General features: G+C 41.9%; 1 protein-coding gene across 1 annotated transcript in view; it reads left to right on the top strand.

Annotated features, from left to right (window-relative positions):
• Positions 1 to 1,063: 1,063 nt before the first annotated feature.
• The window catches only part of golga2 (golgin A2), an 88,244-nt gene continuing 62,891 nt past the window's right edge, over positions 1,064 to 26,416 (top strand). Inside the window, exons 1-8 of the mRNA XM_080211901.1 lie at positions 1,064 to 1,166; positions 5,729 to 5,848; positions 10,255 to 10,341; positions 16,625 to 16,780; positions 17,740 to 17,780; positions 18,862 to 18,925; positions 20,439 to 20,495; positions 25,425 to 25,505. Coding sequence (XP_080068027.1) covers positions 1,119 to 1,166; positions 5,729 to 5,848; positions 10,255 to 10,341; positions 16,625 to 16,780; positions 17,740 to 17,780; positions 18,862 to 18,925; positions 20,439 to 20,495; positions 25,425 to 25,505 — 654 coding nt within the window. The 5' untranslated portion in view covers positions 1,064 to 1,118. The remainder of the gene's footprint in view (positions 1,167 to 5,728; positions 5,849 to 10,254; positions 10,342 to 16,624; positions 16,781 to 17,739; positions 17,781 to 18,861; positions 18,926 to 20,438; positions 20,496 to 25,424; positions 25,506 to 26,416) is intronic.

Genomic DNA, 26,416 nt, shown 5'->3' with positions numbered 1-26,416 from the left:
GGAATGCAATGCCAAGCGAGGTTGTTGCTGTGACCTCCTAGGGAATCAGGGGATTTTGAGAGTAAGCTGAGAAAGTGGATTTGAGATAGAAAACCAGTTTGACCATTAGATTCCCTTCGTTTATTAGTATGTGTGTTATATTGATTCTCCTGATTTATTAGTACCTGTGTTATATTGATTCTGCTGGTTTATTACTACTTGTGTTGTATTGATTCCCCTGGTTTATTAGTACCTGTGTTATATTGATTCCCCTTCTTTATTAGCACCTGTGTTATATTGATTCTCCTGGTTTATTAGTACCTTTGTTATATTGATTCCCCTGGTTTATTACTACCAGTGTTGTATTGATTGCCCTGGTTTATTAGCCCCTGTGTTATATTGATTCCCCTTCTTTATTAGTACCTGTGTTATATTGATTCTCCTGGTTTATTAGTACCTGTGTTGTATTGATTGCCTTGGTTTATTAGTCCCTGTGTTATATTGATTCTCCTCATTTATTAGTACCTGTGTTATACTGATTCCCCTGGTTTATCAGTATGGTTTATTACTTCCTGTTATATTGATTCCCCTGGTTTATTAGTATGGTTTATTACTTCCTGTGTTATATTGATTCCCCTGGTTTATTAGTACCTGCATTATATTGATTCCCCTGGTCTATTAGTACCTGTGTTATATTGATTCCCCTGGTGTATTAATGCCCGTGTTGTATTGATTCCCCTGGTGTATTAATGCCTGTGTTGTATTGATATTCCTAGTTTATTATTCCTTGTGTTATATTGATTTCCCTGGTTTATTACTACCTGTGTTGTATTGATTACTGTTTATTACTCCCTGCGTTATATTGATTTTCCTGGTTTATTACTACCTGTGTTACATTGATTCCCCTGGTTTATTACTACCTGTGTTACATTGATTCCCCTGGTTTATTACTACCTGTGTTACATTGATTCTCAGCGTTGCTTTATTGCAGGGTTGATGACGTCAGAAGCACAGTCTCACCTCTTGCGCCGTGACGTAACAAAGTATACCTGACGTCAGGACGCCGCCGGTGCGGGGTGCATGCCGGGACACTGGAGGAGTCCGCCAGCTGCCTGGTGACGTGTGCAGGCCCGGATACCATGGCTGACGGGAGCAGAAAGGCCAAGCTGGCAGCCGCCAAGAAGAAGGTGAGGCAGAGGCAGAGGGGGGCGACGGGATCGGAGCTCCCCCTTCCCCCAGGCAGATGTGCGGGGAAGTCTCCCTTCTCTCCAGCGGCCGAGTGTCCGCCGCCTGGCACCCTCGGGGCTGGGAGGGACTGAGGCGAGTCCGAGGACTCTGCGGCCTCTTCGCTGCGAAGGGGCGGAGTGGAGGGGGTTGAAACCGGGACGCTGGGTGATCCCTCTCCCGGGATCCTCTGTCCGGCAGGTTGGCAACAGCCCCTCCCCCCTTTCCAGCCACCTCCGGACGTCCCAAAGCTCCTGACAAACAATGAGCTCCTGTTTAAAGTGCCAGGCAGGGAGTCATCTTAATCCTTCCTGGGAGAGGTGGGGAGGGAACGGGAGCTCAGGGTCCCCTGCCTGGCGATCTAAAACTTTCTCCCTGCTTCTTGATAGATCAGGGGCACCATTGAGTTCACAGCTTCTTGCATTATTTAGTCTTGCCCCCTACTCTGCGAATTGGACTGAGCCCAGACCATGGGTAATGCTTGAGGACTTCAGAACTGATTCGAGGATCATAAAATTCCAGAACAGAATCATCATCAAAAGCCTGGCACTGCAGAAGGAAGCCATTCGGCCCATTGAGCCTGCACCCACCCTCCAGTAGAGCATCCTGCTCTGTCCCTGCAACGTCACACATTTAGCATAGCCACTCCACCTAACCTACACATCTTGGGACACCAAGGTTGCAAGAAACTGCAAAAGGGTTTGAACGTGGCCCTGTCCATCACGTAAACCAGCCTCCCATCCATTGACTCCATCTACATTTCCTGTTGCCTCGGAAAAACTGCCAGCATGATCAAAGCAACGTGCACCCTGGACAAACTCTCTTCCACGACCTTCCGTTGGGAAAAAGATACAGGAATCTGAGATCCCTTACCAACTGACTCAAGAACAGCTTCCTCCTGACCTGCCATCAGTCTCTTGAATGGACCTGTCTCTCTCAAAGTTGATCTTTCTCTTCACCTTAGCATGACTGTAACACTACATTCCGCACTCTCTCCTTTTATACGAATGGTATACTTTGTATAGTGTGCAAGAAATAATACTTTTCATTGTAGTAATACACGTGAAAATAATAAATCAAAACCAAATAGCTGATTTAGCATGACTAATCCCACTTCTTGACCGTAAAGGAGCTCAACTTCCCTGATGCTGGGGATTAGTTTTTCCCCCATGGCAAAATCCAAGCACGCTGTTTTGCTTGTAAATGTTTGATCTGACATCAATAGTTGTGCATCTGGCTGGGATTTAACTTTAGAGTACAGCAAAATGTCCAGCGATTAAGTAGAACAATGATTTTGTTTTTGTTTGGCGGGGGGGGGTGGTGGTTCAAGTGCACCAAAGTAAATTTAAGTTCATTTGTGGGAGCTGATGCAAGAATGAACCTGTGCTCCTGTTTTGTTTAATGATAGTCCACTGACTGGTCTCCTGGGAGGTGTAGGTCTCTGGGGGTCAAAGTGACTAGAAGGCTATACACCTGATGAGGAGGAGATTGGGATGGAGCTTATTTTCTGCAGGAGAATCCCTCAGTCAGGACCTCAGCCTTCACCATCCTGGCTGCCTTGGAGATGTGCTTACCCCAGTCCAATGCTGGTAGCTCCACATCATCCCTTGGAGATGACCTACCTGATTAAGTGGATAATCATTCTAGTCAGTGCTCCGGTGTAAGCAGATACTAGGAGTGTTCCTCTCTATAAGGCAGCTGGTTGGCTTTAACCTATTGAACTCAGGGGATAATTTTATTCCTACTGGCTGTTATGAGCCTCTGTTTACATTGACTCACAGGAAGTTGGTATATTCCATACAAGGCAAACAAATAAAACAAACTTGTATTGATTTTGGAGAGTCTTAAATAGTTGCATCTTCATGTATGGCACACACAATTGACTTGAAATTAAGGTTTAATTGCGTGCAACATTATCAAGAGGAGATTTCCTGTTTGTGGCAGCTTGTGTACAAACTGGCTGCCACTTTTATGTTCAAAACAACAGTGAAATGTGCTTCAGAATTGATTCATTGTAACAAAAGACTTCAGGACAGCTACTGTTTAAGTGTGGTCACTAATGTAGGAAATGTTGCAGCCTATTTTACACAGAGCAAACCCCCACAAACACAATGAGATAATGATCAGCTAATCTCTCTTCCCCTATCGCCCCCAATGTGGGTAACGGCTTGGCGGCTGCGACAGGCAGAGTATAAATGCAAGTTTGTTCTTTTTAAATAGAGTTATTTGTGTTTTTCAGTGTTTGCGCTACTGCTTCACCTTTCTCTTTGCCATTCGGAGTGTCTCAGTCATGAGGACAGGTTTCCCTTAGTTTTTGTATAGTATTGGGAATGTTATCAGTGTTGGTATCTATTTCATTGGCTGGTACAAGGAAATCCAATAGCTTTGTTTTAATTAAAAAAAAACCCTCCCAGATTCCACAAATGCCAGTGAATCCCTGGCTGCAATGTGCATCTGTTCTTTGATTCAACTCTTTATCTTGTGCCCCTGGTATTGAATCACCACAGTAGTGGGATTGTCACCTATAATACTGTAAACTCCTGACTAACAGATTGGGCAACAACTTTAAATCATCTGTTTTCACGGTGGGTAGTGCAGGCATAACATAGTACAGTGTCTGCATCGCTCCACAGTTCATGTCTTATTGAGTTAGTTATCTTTGACAATTGATGCTTTGAACATGAGGGTGAGGAGTATATTTAAACAGTGCAAATTTCTCCTCTCCATTTATTCATAAACTAGTGTTTTGATTTATTCTCCTCTTTATAAACAGTGCCATATTTTCACAAACGCTTTGTTTTCTGTGATCCAAGTCTGTATTAATAACTCACAAAAAACTCAAGGTAGGATGGCGTCAAAGGGCTAGTTTATCTGTATGCGCTCAAACTGCTGGAAGACGCGTTTGCAGCATCACCTCAACACTCAGACACTAAAGAGGGATAGAGAAAAAAAGGCTTTACCAGACAGAGAACACAGGAAATAAATATTGGCTCAAGTGAATTCCGGAGCCCATGGGTCCAGTGAGGTATTCCGTCAAGGAAGTCAGCAAGCTGAAAGCTGATGTTACAGAATTTACTTTTTCAGTGGCATTCACTTCACAGGATCTGTAGGCCTACAGAGATGAACCACTCTTGAAAGTTCTCTGCTATCACCTACAACAGAGGCAATGCAGATAGGCCTGATGTTCAACTTGGACATAACTTCTTACTGTGCGTGCGGCCTGTTAGTTGGATGTTAAAGAGCAGACTGGACTGTACAGTTCAGCAAGGCAATAATGCTTGAGTTTTATTTATCAGCGTCACAAGTAGGCTGTGAAAATCCCCTAGTCGCCACACTCCAGCACCTGTTTGGGTACACTGGCCATGCTAAATTCTCCCTCAGTGCACCTAACCAGCACAAATTTCGGACTATGGGATGAAACCGGAATGCACGCGGGTGTGGGGAGAATATGCAGACTCCGCTCAGACAGTGATCCATGCCAGGAGTCAACCTTGGCACTGAGGCAACATTGCTAACTACTGTGCTGCTCACAAATACATCATCCTACAAGCCAGAGGCCTAGGTCAGATGACCCCCAACATCTCCATCAGGCCTTCAGCAAAGGACGTGTATCCAACTCCTAGAAATCGGCAGGATCTCAAAGACTGCTGAACGCCCTAGCCATTATGATTTGAAAGGTATGTTTGAGGGGTCTTTCTTGGCTTGCTGGGTTATCAAATGCAAATGGACTTTGTGTAGCTCTCTCTGAAGTTGGGCTGTGCAGTCCCCATGTGATCGTTAGTGGCTCCTCAAATACTGAAGTGTGAGTTTTCCTGAAACTGTAAAGTGATTTGTTTTGGGGTCACCAACAAACTTGTTTGCCCATTTTAAGGATCATGCTCAGTCAAGGCCCTGTTTTAGAATTTAGAAATAGCAAGAAAATGAACATTTGATTTGCTGACAAGTATAATATACTTCGTCAATAAATGTGGCACATCCTCTTGTTAAGTATCAAAAGGTCTGTTGATCATAAGAAATTAGAATGGCTGCATTGAATCTTGTGCCAGAGAATGGCTATTCTCAATCAAAATAACATAACTTTTTGATTTTATTCTTTGAGCCATACTGTTCGTGCGCTGAGAGAGACAATCAGAGAATGAGATTGCCAGCGTTACATTTTGTAACGCAAGAGTGACCTTAGTGCTGGTGGATGAGTGATTGTAATCCTGAGATGGCAGCTGTTAGAAATGTCAGAATAGTACATTAGGTCTATTATTACAATGCTTTTATTAAATATGGTGCACTTGTGTACCCAAACTTGAGCTTTCCCTTGTGATGAATGCCTTGTTGGAAACATTTGTAGTGGAGTGATGGCCTTCAGACTCTGTTAGGTTGGAAAAACTAAATTAAGTGAAAATTAATATTTGAGTTAACATTTTTTTCTATTTAAAAAGAACTATATGGTTAAATTATTTCCCAAGCAGAATTGACTCGTTGAAAACTATATCATTTCAATATGTTAAAGAATGTTTTCCCTTTTTAAAAGTTGAAGGAATACCAGCAGAAAAAGGTGACTCCAGCTTCTTCAGGAGCCAAGAAGAAGACAACAAATGATGGATCTGAAACAGCAGCAACTTCTATAGAGCATAACAGCGAAATTTGTGAGGTAAATTCTTCTGGATTAACAGTGCCACAGATGGAGTTCTAATTTTCCGAGTTCCAGCATTATACTTTCACTGTTTTTCCTTTACCTTCCCCAAAGTATTGCACAGTGACCTTAACTTCCACGTTTCGTACAAAATGCAAATCTTAATCCTCAGCTTGGGTAAAAGCAAAATACTGTGGATGCTGGCATCTGAAGCAGGAAATGCTGGAAAATCTCAGCAGCTCTGACAGTATCTGTGGATAAAGAGAATAGAGCCAACGTTCCAAGTCTGGATCCAGACTCAACATTAGCTCTGTTCTCGCTGCACAGATGCTGTCAGATCTGCTGAGGTTTTCCAGCATTTTCTGCTTTTGTTGTTAATCTTCAGCTTGTTGTCACATTCTTTATGACAGCGTGTACATTGTTGATAGTTTTTTCCAAATGATTTGCATTCTGGGTTGTGTTCCTTTCCTACCCTTTTGTGAAGCAACTTCTGTTTTTAAAAACTGTTCTTACCGCTGTCACGGTGAGAATTTTTCTTTGGTGTGATTTAGTTTTAGACCACATGCTTCCGAGGTGCACTGTTTTAATATGAATTTCAGTTGCTTGATTGACTTCATGTAAGATGGCCTTGCCTGTTGTTCCACACTACCTCCATTGGTAAGTCCTTCTAAAAATGCTGCAAACACTCAAGAATAAATAATTTATTGAATACATTCTATTTTTTTAACTACGTTTTTCTAACTTTTCCTTTTTTAAAAACACTAACTTGTCTTTCTGCCAAATGGTCTTTGTTCATGAGTTTTTTTTTATAGTGAACAATGTAGCATTGAGGTAGGTGTGGGTTCCCAAAATTGACAGAGTCATAGAGGTGTACAGCATGGAAACAGACTCTTTGGCCCAACTTGTCCATGCCGCCCTTTTTTTTAACCACTAAACTAGTCCCAATTGCCCACGCATGGCCCATGTCCCTCTATACCCCATGTAACTGTCCAAACGCTTTTTAAAAGACAAAATTGTACTGGCCTCTACTATACCTCTGGCAGCTCGTTCCAGACACTCACCACCCTCGAGGTGAAAAGGGTCCCTCTGGACCTTTTTGTATCTCTCCTTTCTGACCTTAAACCTACGCCCTCTAGTTTTAGACTCCGCTACCTTTGGGAAAAGATACTGACTATCTAGCTGATCTATGCCCCTCATTATAGACACCTATAAGCTCATCTCTCAGTCTCCTATGCTTCAGGGAAAAAAGTCCCAGTCTGTCCAGCCTGTCCTTATAACTCAAACCATCAAGTCCCGGTAGCATCCTAGTAAATCTTTTCTGCACTCTTTCTAATTTAATAATATCCTTTCTATAATAGGGTGACCAGAACTGTACACAGTTTGTTAGCTGTTCCTTCCAATTGCAGGCTAATGATAGGGTCCCTATTGCAACTCGACTGAGAGCACTAATTTGGTGCCGAATGGGAGATGAACATGGGAGCATTTCCCTTTATGGTTCAGGATTACAATACCTTTATCAGTAGAGCCATTTGTGGAAGTGATTCATGAATGATTGATTAAATATGCATTAGATGTTTTTGGAAAATAAATCATTTATACATTCAGTGCTGTAACTTGCACTAATGAATCATGCGGCTGATGCTGTTTGATTTTGTTTATGTATAAATCTCCCGTCTTTTGTCATATTTTCCTCTACGCAAATCAGGATAGATTGAAGGTTGGAGACTTAATGCAAGTGCATTGCAATGTCCCCATCTCCGATACCCACACAAAATGTAGAAACCTAGTATCCATTGGAGTTTGTTAGACATTAATTGGATAATTAAATGCTCTCTCACTTCAGTGAGGATAGCAATTATGCTGATAAAAGATAAAATGGGTGGTTTGTTAAATAAATTCAGCCTCTCTTTATGCTGACACATTCCTGCTCTCTCAAATGCAGGACTTCCTTGTTATAAGGTTATGAATAGAGATTTGCAGCTGTAGCAGTAATTCCAGGCTGGTATCTGACCTGCCTGGCGCCCCAAGGCTGGCTAAAATTTTTCATTTCTGTCACCCCATCCCCTTCAACTTTTCAGAGGTGAAAGAACTTCGGTTAGTGGATGAGATTTTTCTGCTGTTGACTACGAATGGGTACTGACATCTAACCCTGGAGATTACACAAGGGCCATTGAATAGAATAACAGTGTAACAAGTAGATTGTGCTGGTTATGTACATTTTTGCATATTGTATTTGAATGTAATGGAAAAACAAAATTGGATGGGGCTTCTGGACTTGCCTTAAAGCTGGTTAAGCAATGACATTGGATATAATTAAAATTCAGTGTGCCAAATAAAACTCTCCATTGCAATATAAATGTGAGATTTTTAGGTATGAAACAGCACTCTTTTTTAAAAATATTAACTTCTCTTGCCACTTTTCTTCCCTACTTGCCGCTTTGTGTTGACCTTGTACTGAAGTACAGCACCAAGCTCCTCTTCACCTTCTGGTATTTAGTTCAGATAGCTGTTCTTCAATTTGTGGGCCTGGTGGTATCTCATTTGATTTTAGCGAGGTGTTGAGGGATATTAGGAAAGTGGAATCTGATTGTGCCTTCGCCTGCCTTTCACACATGGTAGATCCAGCACGGTAGCCTTAAGGAGTGGGAGGCCTGGCCAATTTTTTTTCCTCTTCCCTTTTCTTAAACCAAGCTACTGAAGGCAGTTATGGCCTACCACTGTCCCATGGCTAACCTCTGGCCAAGTAAGACTGGTGATTGACAGGTGAATTGCTTCTGGCTCAGCTGTTCATCACCCCCTGTCCCCTCCCCTCAACTCGCTGAACCCTGTCGGTTAAATGTGAAAAGAATCATCTCTGATGGGTGCTTGCTTATTGAGTTCTTGGCTTCCGATCATTTTAGTTTTAATTTCTGGGAGTCAACAGAGAAGCCGGTAACTGAGGCTGTGTGAGGTGCTTGGTTTTTGTGCATGGAGTATCTGAAGTTCTGCATCAATATGGGAAGCAATGAATTTTGTAAAATCTAAAATCATTGTAAAATAATGTACAAAAGGTTCGGCCTTCGTAAGTAATCTGTTAAAATCACACCCAGCCAGCTGATGTCCATGTGTTTTTTTTCAGCTTATATGTGTGTGGCACACGTGATGAGGTGATATCTTTTAGGGGATTATCACCCAGAATCTATCATACAGCTTTCATTTTCTTGCAGGATTAGTTCACACAGAATATTGTATGCAGTGGGTCGAAGTTAAAGATATGTTCCCGCACCAGATTTTTGAGACTGATTTTTAAACAGAGCCTCTTTTTCTGTTCCGCAAACACAGTCAGAAAGAACAGCATTGCCCAAAAGTCAACAAGTCATTGTGGGAGTATTGTATTTAAATAACTAAATTATCAAATAGGCAAGTAATTACCTATAGTTACCTTTCACCGTGTGTTAGAAAGAAGAGGTTAACTCCCAGTTTGTTTGCAAGTATTGTTTAAACTTGCATAGGCAATAAGCCGACATCAAATGTTTTTGTTCTGTGTCGAGTGGCGCCAAATTCAAAAGCAGACAGTGTGGCTTAAAATTAGTAAGGAATGTATAATAGGCTGTTGGCACAGTTTGCGGAGATCCCAACCAAACTTTCCAGTGTGCTTAGTTAATCCAGGTTTTGAAGTCTGAAGTATTTGACTTGTCTATCAAGTGAGAACCTGCTGGTAAAATAGAAGCTCACACCTTCAAAAGTATGACTGTCATCTATAATGTTTTTATTGAACAGAAGTGGATCTCGCTGCTTTGGGGTGTTTTCTTCTGGCTCGTGTGCCCCGAGGAAGCGTCGTAGCTGTAAAGACCGCGGCTCAGATTGTGTTTGCTGGTTTTAACATGGCTTTGATAAGAGAGCAGACAAAACTGCACTACAATATGGGCCATCAAATTTGAAGATCCACTCAGATTGCCAAATATTTATCGAAAATTTTTTTACAGAATCTTTGGAGACCAAAGTTGTTGTTTATTTTGAGCAATGGCAACTCTTTGCAACAAAAATGGTACAACATGGTTACTGTACTAATATAGTAAGCTTGGCACATTTAACCTGTTTATAGGGTGGGGGTGTTTTCTAGGTTCTGAACCATTGGGTACGTATTTGGTAAATTTGGATGATCTGAGACATTGCTTCTGCTCAGCAAGTGGGGAGTTAACAATGCTCCTAGCTCTATCTTGCTTTTTTGAAATCAGATTTATAAAAGTTAAATAAATGCCTTCAGTATATTGTTCATATCGTTAAACAAAACTGATGGTTCCTGTCCATTCGATTGAGGAAAGTAAGATTATAACGTGTGTCACTTGTTTCATTTAATCTTGGTTTTAGTTTGTTTGCTAGACACTATCATTTCATCTTCTCCCTTTTCTCTGAGTTATCCCTGTCTCTTTACTACTGTTCAGATGCCCTTGCAGAACATTCTGAAGGTGCTGGTGGCAGACCGCAGTAAATCCAATGGGGTAAAACTGCCTTCATTGGACAGGCTGAAGGTGAGGTGGCTTTGGATGGGTAACCTATTTGTTTGGCTGACTTGCTAGCAATGCATGCATTTTTTTTTGTGTGTGTGGTTGAGAGTGGATAATTGGGAGACGGGGAGAGAAATTTGCTTACTTGGTGATTTCTGATGTTGCTTCTGCCTGCTTGCTTTCGTTCAAACTTTAAGCAAGGTTTTTACATCCCTTTGTTGTGAGTTGTAACTTTATGTTCTGAAGCTGGTGTTGCTTCTGTGTGCATTTGGTCTGTTTTCTCCACTGGTGTATTGTTCAGTGTGTGAAGTTGCTCTTTATTCAATGTGGAGTGCAACAGTGGTGCTGATGAATCATAGTGTCCTCCTGTGTTGTGGGATTCTATCAGACAATCGTGCTGATTCCTTGAAAGAACTATCTGATTAGTTTTTATTTTGCACACGTGTGTTGAAAGTTTCCTTTTATTTTGGGTGGGTTTTAGCACCTCCTTCCTCTGCCTCACCTGGAACCCCAGAGCATAAAGCACGGTAATCTGGACTCTTCTGCCCTAACTGACTGTCCACTGTAGCTATCCCTCTGATTTTCCACCTCTACCCCTGATTGGGAGATACAATAGTTCTGCTTGGTACTTGTTTGCCCCATACAGCTCAGATTGAGAAGTGGGCGCAACCTCAGGCTAAAGGGACAATCCTTTAAAACAGAGATGAGGAGGAATTTCTTCAGCCAGAGAGTGGTGAATCTGTGGAACTCTTTGCTGCAGAAGGCTGTGGAGGCCAGGTCATTGAGTGTCTTGAAGACAGAGATAGATAGGTTCTTGATTTGTAAGGGGATCAGGGGTTATGGGGAAAAGGCAGGAGAAAGGGGGCGAGAAAAAAATCAGTCATGATCGAACGGCAGAGCAGACTCGATGGGCTGAGTGACCTAATTCTGCTCCTATGTCTTATGGTCTTTGCACAAAATTCAACATTGCTTCTGTTACAAGTGTTAATTTTTTACTAGATTAAAAAAACTTGGCCTTTTTAGTGTCAATGTTAATGATTTGTTTGTACCATCCTCTAATTAAAATGTGCTGCAAGTGGAATAGCTCAGAGAGAAGAGGCACTACAGTATCTGAGGAATTTCAACATTTTGTTGGGTGCTTGGCTTATCTCTGTCTTTTGGAATAATTGACCTAGTTTGGTGTTATCAGCTATGTTAGCAGTACTTAATTATTTTCCTTCGCTCTTAATCTTACCTGTTTGGCTGGATTTTAAAAGTTAGTGATTTTGATGGTAATTAGCTGTTGTGAAAGAATTGCATGTTAATTCTATAGTGCTCCAGTGCAGAGAAATTCCCAACCACAGAAGCATAACTCAGCAGAATTGCCATCAAGTCAAAGGAGAAAATAACAGAGGGTTGCTCAGGTGACACTAAGGATGAATAAATTTGGCTGTGAGGAGAGATTAAAGTAAAAAGGGACAATATTTTCATGAGTGCAGAGAACATTGAGGAGACTGATAGACCCGTTCAAAATGATTGCATTTTCTTGAGGCAAGTAAGTGCAAAAACTGTTGTGTTAATTAGAAGACATAAATTTAAGGCCAACAAAAAGTTAAGATAAGGAAATCGCTCCTTTTTCATGCAAAGATGTTTGGACCAATCGATTACCAGAAGCTAAGGTGGAGGCAGAGTTAATAAAGTTCTTTAAAAGGGAAGTGGTTAAATATATGAAAAGAGAGTGGGGGGAGTAATTTCAGAACAAGGAAATGGAGACTAAGTGAATAGCGAACCAGATGACCTTGTCCTGTGTTGTTTGGGAATTGTATGCACAGTGAAGAGGGCGAGTGGGAGAAAGTAGGTAAAAGGTTGTATTTGTTTATTGTAAAGGTGCAAGGCTTGTTAGGACAGTCAAAATAACCCAGAATGGCTGTTCACATTCTGTTTGTAGTGTAAAATACAGGAAAGCTACCTGTGGATGTTGTACTTTCGTTTACCAAACAATTTCTAAGACCAGTGCAGCCATCAAGGGTATGGATATATTGCTGCCACAATGCCAAGGCATGGAAATCCTTTCTACATTTAGAAGCAGGAAAGTTGAGGGGAAGCTTGTTTGTTTGAATTGATTAGGATGGGATTTGGGACGGCATGATGGCACAGTGGTTAGCAAAGCTGCCTCACAGCGCCAGGGAACCTGGTTCAATTCTGACCTTGGGCCACTGTCTGTGTAGAGTTTGCACATTCTCTGCATGTCTATGTGGGTTTCCTCTGTGTGCCCCGGTTTCCTCCCACAGCCCAAAGATGTGTGGGTTAGGTTGATTGGCCCTAGTGTCAGGGCATTAGCAAGGTTAAATGTGGGGTTACAGGACTTGGGTGGGATTGTGGTCGGTGCCGACTTGATGAGCCAAATAGCCTCCTTCTGCACTCTAGGGATTTTGTGATCTCCCTTTTAATGAAACAGGTACTAGTGTACTTTTGCATTTAACTTTAACATTGTACATCCACAGTAAATTATAATGGATTGTGCAGTGTTAATCATGAGAACAAAGATTAAGGAGTGTGGTGTACGAAGTATGTTTGATCATCGCTCTCCAGTGCCGTAGCGTTTACAGTAACATTGCCATGATGGGCTGAGCAGACCTCTTGCAGTAAGGCGCAAGTTGGTTTCCAAGCATATTTTATTTTGTTTGAGGCTATAATTAATATGACCACGTTCTTGTTTCATCGCTACCTTTGTAATTCCCCACAGAATTTTACAACCCAGCTACTGAATGCTACGATAATCAAAAAGTTTCTGGGAGGCAGAGTTAGTGTCACATTGGTTGGTGCTGTGGTGTGAGTGGGATCTGAACATGCTTAAAAACGGCAACCACCGACTGACACCTTTTCTTCCAACATTACATCTTGATGCACTAGCACAGCACTGAGACTGAGGATGGACCATGAATCCATGGAATTTTTAGACTGGGTGATTTAAGTCCAAAATACATTAGTTATTACTGTAATTTTATGTGGGGCTGATGGCAGGGCTTCATTTGACCAATTTTACTTTTGGTTCTTTGAATTAATACTGCTCACTTCCTCTTCCCCATCACCCTGCCAATCTTCCCATTTCAACTAGAGATTCAACTCCTTTTTGAAAATTACTACTAAGACCATAAGACCTCGGAGCAGAATTAGGCCACTTGGCCCATTGAGTCCGCTTCGCCATCAATCATGGCTGATATTTTTCTCATCCCCACTCTCCTGCCTTTTCCCCATAACCCCTGATTCTCTTATTTATCAGGAAGCTATCTATCTTTGTCTTAAAGACACTCAATGGCCTGTCCTCCACAACCTTCTGCGGCAAAGAGTTCCACAGATTCACCTCTCTCTCGCTGGAGAAATTCCTTCTCTCTGTTTTAAAGGATTGTCCCTTTAGCCCTCTGGTTCTAGTTTTTCCTGCGAGTGGAAACATCCAACACGTCCACTCTATCCAGGCCTCTCAGTATCCTGTAAGTTTCAGTAAGGTCCCCCCTTATCCTTCTGAACTCCAGTGAGTACAGACTCAGAGTCCTCAACTGTTTCTCATATGACAAGCTCTTCATTCTAGGGATCATTCTTGTGAACCCCCTCTGGACCCTTTTCAGGACCAGCACACCCTTCCTTAGATACGGGGCCCAAAACTGTTCAAATGGGGGCTGATCAGAGCCTTATACAGCCTCAGAAATACATCCCTGCTCTTGTATTTTAGCCCTCTCGACGTGAATGCTAACATTGCATTTGCCTTCCTAACTGCCGACTGAACCTGCACGTTATCCTTAAGAGAATCTTGAACAAGGACTCCCAAGTCCCTTTATGCTTCCGATATCCTAAATATTTCCTCATTTAGAAAATAGTCAATGCCTTTGTTCCTCCTTCCATAGTGAATAACCTCACACTTTTCCACATTGTATTCCATCTGCCACTCCTTTGCCCACTCTCCTAACCTTTTCAAGACGTTCTGCAGCCCCCCACTTCCTCAATACTACCTATCCCTTAACATACCTTAGTATCATCTGCAAACTTAGCAACTGTGCCTTCAGTTCCTTCTTCCAAATCGTTAATGTATCCTGTGAAAAGTTGTCATCCCAGCACTGACCCATGAGGCAAACCACTAGTCACCGGCTGCCATCCTGAAGAAGACCTTTTTATCCTTACTCTCTGCCTTCTGCCAGTCAGCCAATCCTCTGTCTGTGCCAGGATCTTACCCTTCACACCATGGGCTCTTAGTTAATAGTCTCCTATGCAGTACCTTGTCAAAGGCCTTCTGAAAATCTAAATAAATCATGTCCATTGATTCTCCTTTATCTAACTTCCTTGTTACCTTAAAGAACTCTAACAGATTTGTCAGACACGACCTCCCCTTGACGAAGCCATGCTGACTCAGTCCTGTTTTATCATGCAATTTATTAAGTACTCCACGATTTCATCTTTAAAATGGACACTAAAATCTTGCCGATGACCGAAGTCAGGCTAACTGGCCTATAATTTACTGTCTGCTGCCTCCTTCCATTAAACAGCAATTTAAATCTGCTTTTACCACCCTTTCAGGCAGTGCCTTCCAGATTGATAATTCCTTCACTGTTCAGAACCTTTGGATTCCCTCAGAAACAGCAGTGTGGGTACCTGCACCATAGGGACTGCAGCGGTTAAAAACAAAGACATCCCCCCCACCGCCTTCATAGAATCCCCAGAGAATCCCTAGGAGGTCATTTGGCCCATCAGGTCAACACTGACTCTTTGACCCTACCCAGGCCTTATCCCTGCTAATCCCCCTAACCCACATATCTTTGGACACTAAGGTGCAATTTAGCACAATCAATCCACCTAACCTCCACATCTTTGGAGTGCCTCACTGCCGCCACCAGGAGAATGTGCAAACTCCACACAGTGACCCCAAGGCCAGCATTGCAGCTGGGTCCCTGGCACTGAGGCAGCAGTGCTAATCACGTGCCACCATGCTGCCCTTTGAGGACAGTTGGGGATGGGCAATAAAAATGCCAGCTTAGTCAGTGGCCATGTCTCATGAACTAATTAAAAAAATATTTTGACCCAACAGTCCCTTTGGTTTTGAGGCTGAATTACTAAAGCCTGATTAATAAAGTGCTTGGACACATCATTAGTGCGGACGGCCGAAATGAACTGTTTTAATTGTGTATCTGGGTGAGAAAAAGAGCACAATTCACACTGAACAGGAAGCCAATGTTGGATAATATTTGGAATGTAGCGAATCTGATACGTGATGCAATCCTATAGCTTGTTATCAGTAGTGCTGTTTATTTTTAGTTGAAGTGAAGTGCATTAGCACTGATGCAGAGAAATCCTGCAGCCTTCCTTAGGATGTTTTATCTACACCGATAGAATTTTCCAACACATGAATGTTTTTACATGCAGTGCCGTTCAATACAAATATATCCAAGCGGCAGCTAGATGTAGTACTTGGAGCGAATAAAATCAAAATGCTACATGGGAAAAAACAGGATTCAGCTATTGAGTAATGATGGAGCAGGCTCGAAGGGCCAAATGACCACCACCTGCTCCTTCTATGTTTCTATGTCTACGCAATACGTAAATTTTTGTTTAGGACTTTTAAGCTTGAAGGCTTTTTTTGTCAACACTCAAATAAAACTCCCCTCAATTATGGATTAGCACCGGTCAGTGGTAATCTTTGATTGTATTACTTGAGGAACAGGGTCTATTGGATGGGTAATGTTCCACATTCCTGTTGTGGGAATGTGGTCTACTTTCGAGGGGTGTTAGCGAAGAAGTGGAGGCGCAAATAGTTTTAAGGGGTGTGTTGAGGTACGGGAAGACAAGTTGAATGTATAATTACTTGGCCACATACCCTGGAGCTCGTAATGACCTGTTTTCCTGCCACTTTTAATTAATGTAATTTTTGATTTGTGGCATTCCATAGCCAACTCCAGTTACAAATGGATTTATTATAAAACTGAAAGGCCTCAAACATTAGTTGGCTTGAACATAAAGCCACTTTTCATACTGTATCTCAAAAGGTATGCTGTGGTGAGATGGATTTGGTTACATTCCACCAGAATGTTTTTCTTGGATGACCTGTACGTGGGCTATCGATGGGGCCACAGTTGAAATAAAAATCCGTGTATTCACCCAGTAAGATACAGCTTAGGGTTTGCTTTATAATCTGAGAGGAACACAGAAAAAGCCGCCCTCGTTATAAGAGTATTCACTGCACTGAAATTTGAAGTAATTTTGCTAAGGGTAGCTAGATGTGGGTTTTTTTCTGTTGATTCCAGTTCAGCAAATCACCAATGTACACTGTGTTTTCTGGCAGGCTTCCCTGGAAAATGATGTTGACAGTCTTGTTAGAGGACAGAGGATCAACAATGCCACGTCTGCTCACTTCCACACCTCCAGCAGCAACTTGCCAAATACAATGACCATAACACAGCATATTGATCACTCAATACAGAATGAGCCCCTCTCCCAGGTCTGTGCTTTGTGTTTTGTAAATAAATCAACATGATAGTTTTTCTGTTTTGTAGTTTGCTTTTATGCTGTGTGGCACCTGGTTTTTTTTTTAAGAGCTTACTCCTTGGTATTGATGATTCCATTTTTTCGGTGTATATGTGCACATAGAATCCCTGCTGTGCGTAGCGAGGTCACGTGGCCCATCAAGCCTGCACTGACGACAATCCCACCCAGGCCCTATTCCTGTAACTCCACGTATTTACCCTGCTAATCATCCTGACACTAGGGGCAATTTAACATGGTCAATCAACCTAACTCGCACATCGTTGGACTGTGGGAGGAAACCAGAGCACCCAGAGGAAACCTATGCGGACGCTGGGAGAATGTGCAAACTCCACACAGCTACTGACCCGAGCCAGGAATTGAACCCGGGTTCCTGGTGCTGTAAGGCGGCAGCGCTAATCATTGTGCTGCTGTATGTCCACAACAATGAATTAAAATGAAATCTGCATATGTAAGAATCGGCATGCTGTTTATTAACAGCTGGCTTTTGAGAAATCTGCTTATTTAAGAGTAGCAGCAAATCCTGAGCAGATCTTTCCTCTATTTTGGTATGAACTCGTTTTAATGCTGTTGTCACATGTCTGTCTGCTTTTTGACTTTAGAGCTAGTATTGAACCACTCAACATCAGAATCTTGTTAATACCATGTGCTGTGCACCTGTCTTGCACAGTTGATTAGAAGACAGAGTTTTATTACAAGAGAATCGAAACATGGGCTGTGTTCGCAGCAGCTTTGGATGACTTTGAATGAAGTGGAGTTCTCTACAGTGCTTTATTTACTCACAGTTCTCTCACTCACTCGCCTGTCTTGATTCAGCAGTAAATTCATCAATTGGCAAAATTGTTTTAACAGGCTTGTGGTGTGCAAGACCTGCTCTTTGACCATCTAAATTTTAATTTCTTTTAACCTCTCCAGATGAGCCTGGCAGCAGATGAAAAGCAATGTGAAGAAAGCAGGTAGGAACACACGTCAGCTTTCACCAGTCAACCTCCACTCTCGGTATCACTGGGCAATCCAATTGCAAATTATTCTGCAGAACTGCACAACATCAGTGTCCTTTTCACCGGACTTTCAATAATGCATAATAGATCTGACAAGCTCTGGGTTTTGTCCTTTCCAGATGCGTCATCTGCTGATTAGAATTTGAGACAAAAAAAAGCACTGGAGTGAAATGCCAATATGTTGAAGTTTTGTCCCTGGCAGTGGGAGCAATTTAAGATGGATGATTAACCTGAGCACTACAAAGAAGTGCACCATGTAATATTAAAGCTTAGGCACTTTTACCCTGCATTTTGACAGAACCAATTTGCTAATTAAGCCCAGTGACTGTTCTGGTTTCGGATTGTTTATTTGAATTCTTGATGTACACCTGTGAGTGTAGCTACGCCACATGGACTGCAGCAGTTCAAGAAGGCAGCTCGCCACCATCTTCTCAAGGGCAATGGTCAATAAATGGAGGCCGAACCAGTGACGCCCACATCCCATGAATGTTTTTTTTTAAATGTGGTTAGAAGAACCTTCCTGGTCACCCTTTCTCTCACTGAGTAGCATTGATTCCAGGCTGGCCGTGGTTCATTGGTGTTGCCTACCTCCTGGGTCTTGGACCAAATATTCATTGTTTAGGGATGAGTGTTAGCTGTCCACTTCTGTTATCTTCACACATTCCTTAGAGACCAAAAAAGAGACTGGGAAAAGAAAAATCAGACAGAATTCCCAATTGGAAATGTACAAAAAAACACTGGAGTGAAATGCTAATTATCTTAAATTGCTCTCACCACTAGGGGCAAAACTTTAACTGTTAGCATTTCACTCCCTTGCTTATCTTTGTACATTTCCGGTTGGGAATTTTGTCTGATTTTTCTTTCCCCAGTCTCTTTCGTGTCTTGAAGGAATGCTGAGACTGGTGATCAGCTTAGATTAGCTAATGGGCATCAAACCCAGGATCACTGTAGCTCAGTACTCAGAATAAAACCACTAAACTGGCAGAGCTTGGGGCTAGTTGTTTTTAAAACCCTTCTATTTTGTTGCCTTCTATAGAGGAGTCTCCTCCACAGAAAGCCTTCGGCAATTGTCTACTCAGTTAAATGGCCTGGTGACTCAGGTAAGGCTGTTTATTAAAACATAAGCAACAAATACTTTGCTTAGAAATTAAAGCGTACTCCTTCTTGTTATGCTGTGCTTTGCAATTGTTGTTGAGCCCTGTATTTACAATATTCATGATGGGGAGACTGGGGTAAGCACAGTAAGGAGTCTCAACACCAGGTTAAAGTCCAACAAGTTTATTTGGTAGCACAAGTTTTTGGAGCGTCACTCCTTCATCAGGTGAGTGAGGAGTTGTGTTCACAAACAGGGCATTATATAGATGACAAACACAATTTACGAGATAATGGTTGGAACGCGAGTCTTTATAGATAATCAAATCTTAAAGGTATTGTCTGGCTGGAGACAATACACACCTCTTTAACGTGTGCTTAACCCTCTCTCCACTCACATTGTCTGTACCTTTAAGCCTTGACTACCTGCAATGACTCACATTCCAACCATAATCTTGTAAATTGAATTTGTGTCTATACATGCCCTGTTTGTGAACACAACTCCTCACTCACTTGAAGAAGGAGTGACACTCCAAAAGCCCTCTTTCCCCCCCACAACACTCTCACATACAGATGTGTTTAAAATCCAGAACTGTGGCAAAATGGAGACAATTAAACCTCCAGTCTGGTTTTACTTTGGATTCCCAGGCCCAGTACAAGAAAAGGGACTTGTCTGATATGTTATCCTGTCCTGCCTCTGGATTCTAACCTTTTCCTGCTTTCTCACAAGTTTTAAAAATCGGGAATTGTTGCATGGTTTTTATTTCCTGATTTCTAAAACTGGAAATACTCATCAAATTGTGGTGTTCGGTTGGTGAGAAATGGCTGCTTAGGGCAGAGAAATATTTCAATTATTCATGTAACCAGGGAACTAACCTGTCTGTCCTCCTTTGAATGTTTGATTAGTGTGTGGAAATGGATGTAAGCAATATATTGAATGATACATTCTTGCATTCAGTGTCAATTTAATGCACATTTTTAAAAATCAGAGCTCTTGCTGTCTGCGTGAAATAAAACGAAATATTGGACCAGACCACAGCATGGAAAGCTTAATGTTTTCACAATATGTCATTGATCTAAGTGGGTTTTCAGCATGTCCTGTTTTCAATTCAGATTTCAAGCATTTGTTGGTAGAATGAAGTGTTTTTTTAAACGTCAGAATGAATAACAAGATTTTTCCATTTAGAGGGTCAACTGACTAACAAATTGGCCTTCACTTTGACATGGCACTTCTGAACCCATTGACGAGACTGTTGCTGTGGGTGTGTGGGGGGGGGGGTTGTGTGTGGGCGTGTGTGCGCGCGCGCCTCTCTGTGTGTGTGGGTGTGTATGTCCACCTCAGCTGATCCTTAAAACTTATCACTTCGACCAAACTTTCGATCACCTGGCTACATGTATCTTTATGTTCCATAACACACCTGTAAATTCTGTTGAGATGTTTTGTTGTGTTAGCGGTAAGTTGTTGTAGTATTGTATGAGTTTAACCTGTCAGTGAAAATGTGTTTCTTTTCCCCTCAATAGACTACATACATAAATGGTGAAAGTGCAGCGTGTACTTTAAGCCCAAGTGAACTGGAGGTAAGGTGACAGGTGAAGATATAAATGTTGAGGGCACAATTTTAACATAATACTGTTTTTATATGATTTTAAACAACTTTAAAATAACGGTAATCACGTTTAGCCTCATTTGGTAGCGCATTTAACCCAGCAGTGTGAATTCTGGGGGCATTTAATATCTTCTCGGACTCTGATTCTAGAGGCTCTGTAAATCCAGATACGTTCTGTCCAGAAGCTGGTGGTTAGAAATGTGATTACGCTGATGGAAAATAGCTTCGTTTTGCTTGTGAAAGCTTCAGGTTAACAAAAGTTTTGAGGAGCTTATCACTAGAAGCATCATTCTAAATAAATAAAGGCTTCTCAACCAGAATAGAACTGCTGCAGTGTTTTGTTGCACAGTGACATTGGTATCGTAGTTCATTGAATCCCCACATTGCAGAAGGAAGCCATTCGGTCCATTGAGTCTGCACCGACCAGAATCCCACCCAGGCCCTATTCCTGTAATCCTCCTTATTCACCCTACTAATCCCCCTGTCACTAGGGTTAACTTATCATGGCCAATCCACCTAACCTGTACATCTTATGGACAGTGTGGAGGAAACTGGAGCACCAGGAGGAAACCCACACAGACATAGAGAGAATGTGCAAACTCCACATAGACAGTGACCCGACGCCAGAATCGAACCTGGGTCCCTGGCGCTGTGAGGGAGCCATGCTAACCACTGTGCCACCATGCCACCCCAATAATTCAGCAATTGATGCTTGCAGGCTTTAATAATGTGGCCATCTCCTTCAGTTTGCCACTTTGTTCCTGTCAAACGTTTCATTTATACAACTTTTTATTATTTTACAGCTCCCCGCTACAATCCCACAGGTGTAAATTTTTTGTCACCCTTTATGAAGCTGATGGTTCTGATTGCCATTATGCACGTGTGAGCTTTGTTTGCAGGCCTCCATCCGTACCGCCCCTGGCACCCCCATTCCCCCTCCACCAACAAGCAACTCAGCATTGACTGGTATTATAGAGGCAATGGCCTAGTGGTGTTATCACTAGACTATTAATCCAGAAACTCAGCTAATGTTCTGGGGACCTGGGTTCAAATCCCGCCACGGTAGATGGTGGAATTTGATTTCAATGAAAAAAATAATCTGGAATTAAGAATCTACTGATGACCATGAAGCCGTTGTCAATTGTCGGAAAAACCCATCTGGTTCACTGATGTCCTTTCAGGAAAGAAATCTGCCGTCCTTACCTGGTCTGGTCTACTTGTGACTCCAGAGCCACAGCAATGTGGTTGACTTTCAACTGTCCTCCAAGGGCAATCAGGAATGGGCTGTAAATACTGGTCCAGCCAGCGACGCCCATGTCCCACGAATGAATTAAAAAAAGAACCAAGATACTTCTAGTCAGTGTGGTTTGCACACATGTATAAACTCACTAAGCTTCTGGGGTGACCGGTCTTATTTTTAAAATTAGTAAGTGCTGGAAAACCTCACATCGGGGCAGCATCTGTGGGGGAGGGAAACAGATAACATTTTAAATCCGGTGTGAACTCCTCGGAATGATTGAGTTCCACAGGTGCTGTCAGACTTGCTGTGTTTTTTCTAGCACTGTCTGATTTTATTTCAGATCTCCAGTATCTGCAGTGCTTTACATTTATTATATGTTTATTAAAAAAAAAGTTAGTTGTGCTGTGAGACTGCTGCTTGATGGCGGAGCCTGTGAGCAAGGGCAATTTTTTTTCCACCAGCTTTGTATAATTTGAGTCAGGAGGGTGCCAGGTGCTGGTATTTAAATTTTTCTCCAGGACTGAACTGCAGCGCTCACAAGCTGTCGCTATTTTTGTCTCACACACCACAGAAATTGCTGCACCAATAATTGGTCATAATCTTGCTGTGGGAGAGAGGGCGAGTTCTCGCTTCACAATGCTTCTGCATCAGTTGTGAAAAAAAAATCGGTTAATGTAATTGCAATTGGAAAATGTGAACTGTATGTGATTATGGCTTGTAGCTAAATAAAAAGTGAATGAAACTGCATCCTGTCTGTCAGGATTAAAAATGTGCATTCCTGGATTCTTGTATCATTGGCACTGTTTAGATGTTTGTGCTTTTTATATTTGTCACATAACTTCATGTCACTGAACAGTTTGGCGTTCAGTATTTCTCAATGTAGGTCTGAACTGGAAGTTTCATTTTTTTCTTTCGATTACTGTAACAAATCCTACTGTTTGTTTAGATTGAGTTTATTAAAAACTATAAAATTCATATAGTGGCCCAGAAGTCTCCACCCCTCTTTTTCGTTTGGAAGAGTCTTACTCCCACACAAAGTGGGATAGAAGAGTCCAATATTTCTATTAGTGGAGGATACAAGAACACAAGATTTAGAAGCAAGACTAACCCATCAGACACTTCAAGCCTGCCCTGCCATTCAATACGATCATAGCTGGTCTATGCCGGCCTCAACTCCTTTCCTATGCCATTTCCTCATAGCCCTCTATTCCTTAGTCTGTCAATTTATCCACCTCCACTTTAAATACTTTGATCCAGCCTCCATCACCCTTTGGGGCAGAGAATTCCAGAGATTTACCGCCCTCTGCGAGAAGAAATTTCTACGCACCTCAGTTCTAAATGACAGCGCTTTTAACTTGTAGCTGCCTCCTTGTTTGAGACTCTCTCACTAGTGACTTAGAATAATGTCCCTATCATTTCCATTCAGAACTGATCATGATTGATAGTTGAATCTTCAGATTTATAAAGACCATTCCCATTCTTCATCCCGCTTAACTAATTCTGCCCCCGCAGTTCCCTGTCAGCAGCATCCTAGGAAATGTCAGTGGATGATGCTAATTTTTGAGTTCAACCATTTTTGTTAAGTGACACAAGGACTTACATGCCTTTGCTTTAAGAAAGTGATCCACTTGGGGAGGTAATGGCTTAGTGGTACCATCTCTAGACTATTAATCAAGGAATTTAGCAAATGTTCTGGGGACCTGTATTCAAATCCCGCCATGGCAGTTAGTGGAATTTGAATTTAAGAATAAGCATCTGGGATTAAGAATCTACTGCTGACCATGAAACCATTGTCAATTGTTGGAAAAACCCATCTGGTTCACTAATGTCCTTTAAGGAAGGAAATCTGCCATCCTCACCTGTTGTGGCCTACATGTGACTCCAGACCACAGCAATGTGGTTGACTCTCAGCTGCTCTCCAAGAGCATCAAGGGATGGACAATAAATGCTGTCCAGTCAGCGATGCCCATGTCCCACGAATAACTAAAAGATATTGTCACTTAATTGTAAAACATTAACATGGCTCATACAAAAACTGGGCAAACGACTGGATATGTGAACTGAACAAATAGAACCCTTTTCATAAACAAGCCCAGGAGAGATCCATTATATGACAAGAAACAGAAGTAACCATCCTTTTTTTTGTAGTGAGGGATGCCACTGGATGCTGACCAGTGTTCATCAAATTCAGCATTAACTCTTTATGTACATCTAACATTTCAAAAGCGAACATCTGTTGATTCAGAGATGTTTCATCCTCACATTCAGAAGGATATCTTTGGCCCCTCAGCTGGTCTTATCAAAATGCAGCACATGTAGGCAGCAGCTGCATTCAGCATCTGTCCTGGATTAAGCTCAGATTTGTAGAAATTGTAAAAAAAAAATAGAGCTGACCCATCTTTATAACATCTTTCAAGGCAACTTGATGAAAGTCAACAGCTGTGTTTTTGACGAATACTGAAATATTTTTATTTCACTGGTTGATTAATGCCATCGTGCTGATCTGTCCAGATGTTGATTTTAATGCATTTATCATCACAAGATAAATGGCTGCAGCAAACTGAATTTGGATGAGGGAGAACTGGTTGACACACTATATAACTTTTTTTTTCAATGTCTGCCCAGTGACTTCAGAGACCTTTTATTCTGAAGGTTCTGATTGCAGCAACGTGCTAAAACAAAAATGAATGTTAAAACCAGCAGTGCTTTCCAGCAGTCTATAGACACAAACTGAACATCCACTTTTCCAAATTATTCAACTATAATCTTCTTAAGACTTCTTTCTTTATCATTGATGAAAAGCTAATCTGCTGCATTTGATAGCCATGCTATTGTATAGCATCATCTTGCACCAGTCTGGTGTTTAATTTTAGACTATCTGTGTCCTTTGAGTGGCACTGTTGGTTAACACTATTACCTCACAGCTCCAAGGACATGGGTTTGATTCCTGGCTTGAGTCACTGTCTGTGCAGAGTTTGCATGTTCTCCCCATGCCTGTGTGGGTTTCTTCCAGGTGCTCTAGTTTCCTCCCACAGTCGAAAGATGTGCGGGTTAGGTTGATTGGACATGCTAAATTGCCCCTTTGTGTCCGGGGATGCGTAGGTTCGCGGGCAAATATGGGGGTCACAGGGATAGGGCCTGGGTGGGATTGGTGTTGGTGCAGACTTGATGGGCTGAATGGTCTCCTCCTACATTGTAGGGATTCTATGGTCCTTTCTGACTCCCTAATCAAAGTGGAGAAATCCAAAAGCTGCAGACAGTGCTCAGTCTTCATTGAAGGTTCTCCCCAATTTAGGTTGAACAAGTTTGACTTCTGTTAATATAAATTAATATCCATCTAGAAATGGCTTGATTTGAATTTTTCACATCGGGGGGGAAAAAGGCAACTTTGAATTCTAAGGAGCAGAGACTACATTGAACAGAGTGAATGTGTAACACTATAAAATTTATTTCAAAAATTGGAATAGTGTAATGCAGCATTGATAAAGGTTGGAGTGCTTGTAGAATCTGAAAGTTTTCATGAGAGACTGATGCAGTTTCATTTAATTTTTAAGCATGCTTTGGTCGAAACCAACAATGAGTTCACTTTTATTAATTTAATTTTTCTTTCATTTTTTTGTTCCTCCACTTCACTCTCTCTGATTCTGCATGTGCACACAGACACGAAACCAAGAGCTGACTGTAGCCCTTGACTCCAGCAATTTGACAAATAGAGAACAAAGCGCAAAGCTAGAAGAATTGGTAAGGGAATATGGAGTTTGATGTAGCATCGGATGATGTCATCTGGGTGCCTGTGTGCTTTTTCCGCTTAACTAAGTTAGGCAGCTTGATTAAAAAGATGTTGATCAGTCATCATCAGACTCCATGTACTCAGGCTGGAAAGGCCTTATAAAGATTTCTTGTGTTAATTTGCTCCAGATTCCAAATAGTACTGAAAGAGGTGTGGTCATTATACATCCTCTTCAAACATGCAGCACAAGTAGGATTGCAATTACACCTGTTTTACTACATGTAGTGTTCTAAAACAACCTGTTGTTTAGTTTGCTGTGTTAGATCTCTCCTTTCTGTTTTTTTCCTTCCCACAAATGGCATAGATTTTTGTGGGAGAGGAGTGTTGCAGATGGAGATACTTGGATCTCTGATTAGAGATTAGGGTGTGGAAGTATAAAACTCAGGAGACTTAACAAAATAAGATCAAATAAACAAACTCCCCCAATCAGCACGGGCACGTGGCACAGTGATTAGCACTGCTGCCTCACGTCGCCAGAGACCCAAGTTCGATTCCTGGCTTGGGTCACTATCTGTGTGGAGCCTGCATGTTCTCCCTCGTGTCTGCATGGGTTTCCTCCGGGTGTTCCGGTTTCCTCCCACAGACCAAAAAACATGCTGGTTAGGCACGTTGACCATGCTAAATTCTCCCTCGTTGTACCTGAACAGGCGTCAGAGTGTGGCGACCAGGGGATTTTCACAGTAACTTCATTGCAGTGTTAACGGAAGCCTACTTGTGAAACAAATAAAATAAGCTCTGAGCAGTAGTTCTCAACTTAAATAAAAATATGCTCAACTTATACCCTGTTTGAAATGCTGTACACAATGTCAGTGTTATCACTAACAACCTGGTGAGTACTAGTTACTGAACAACCAGCTTTTTC

This window comes from Carcharhinus amblyrhynchos, chromosome 25 (genome assembly GCF_965287045.1).
Source record: "Carcharhinus amblyrhynchos chromosome 25, sCarAmb.v2.hapA, whole genome shotgun sequence".
In the NCBI taxonomy this organism is placed as follows: domain Eukaryota; kingdom Metazoa; phylum Chordata; class Chondrichthyes; order Carcharhiniformes; family Carcharhinidae; genus Carcharhinus; species Carcharhinus amblyrhynchos.
This window is presented reverse-complemented; position numbering and strand designations above follow the sequence as displayed.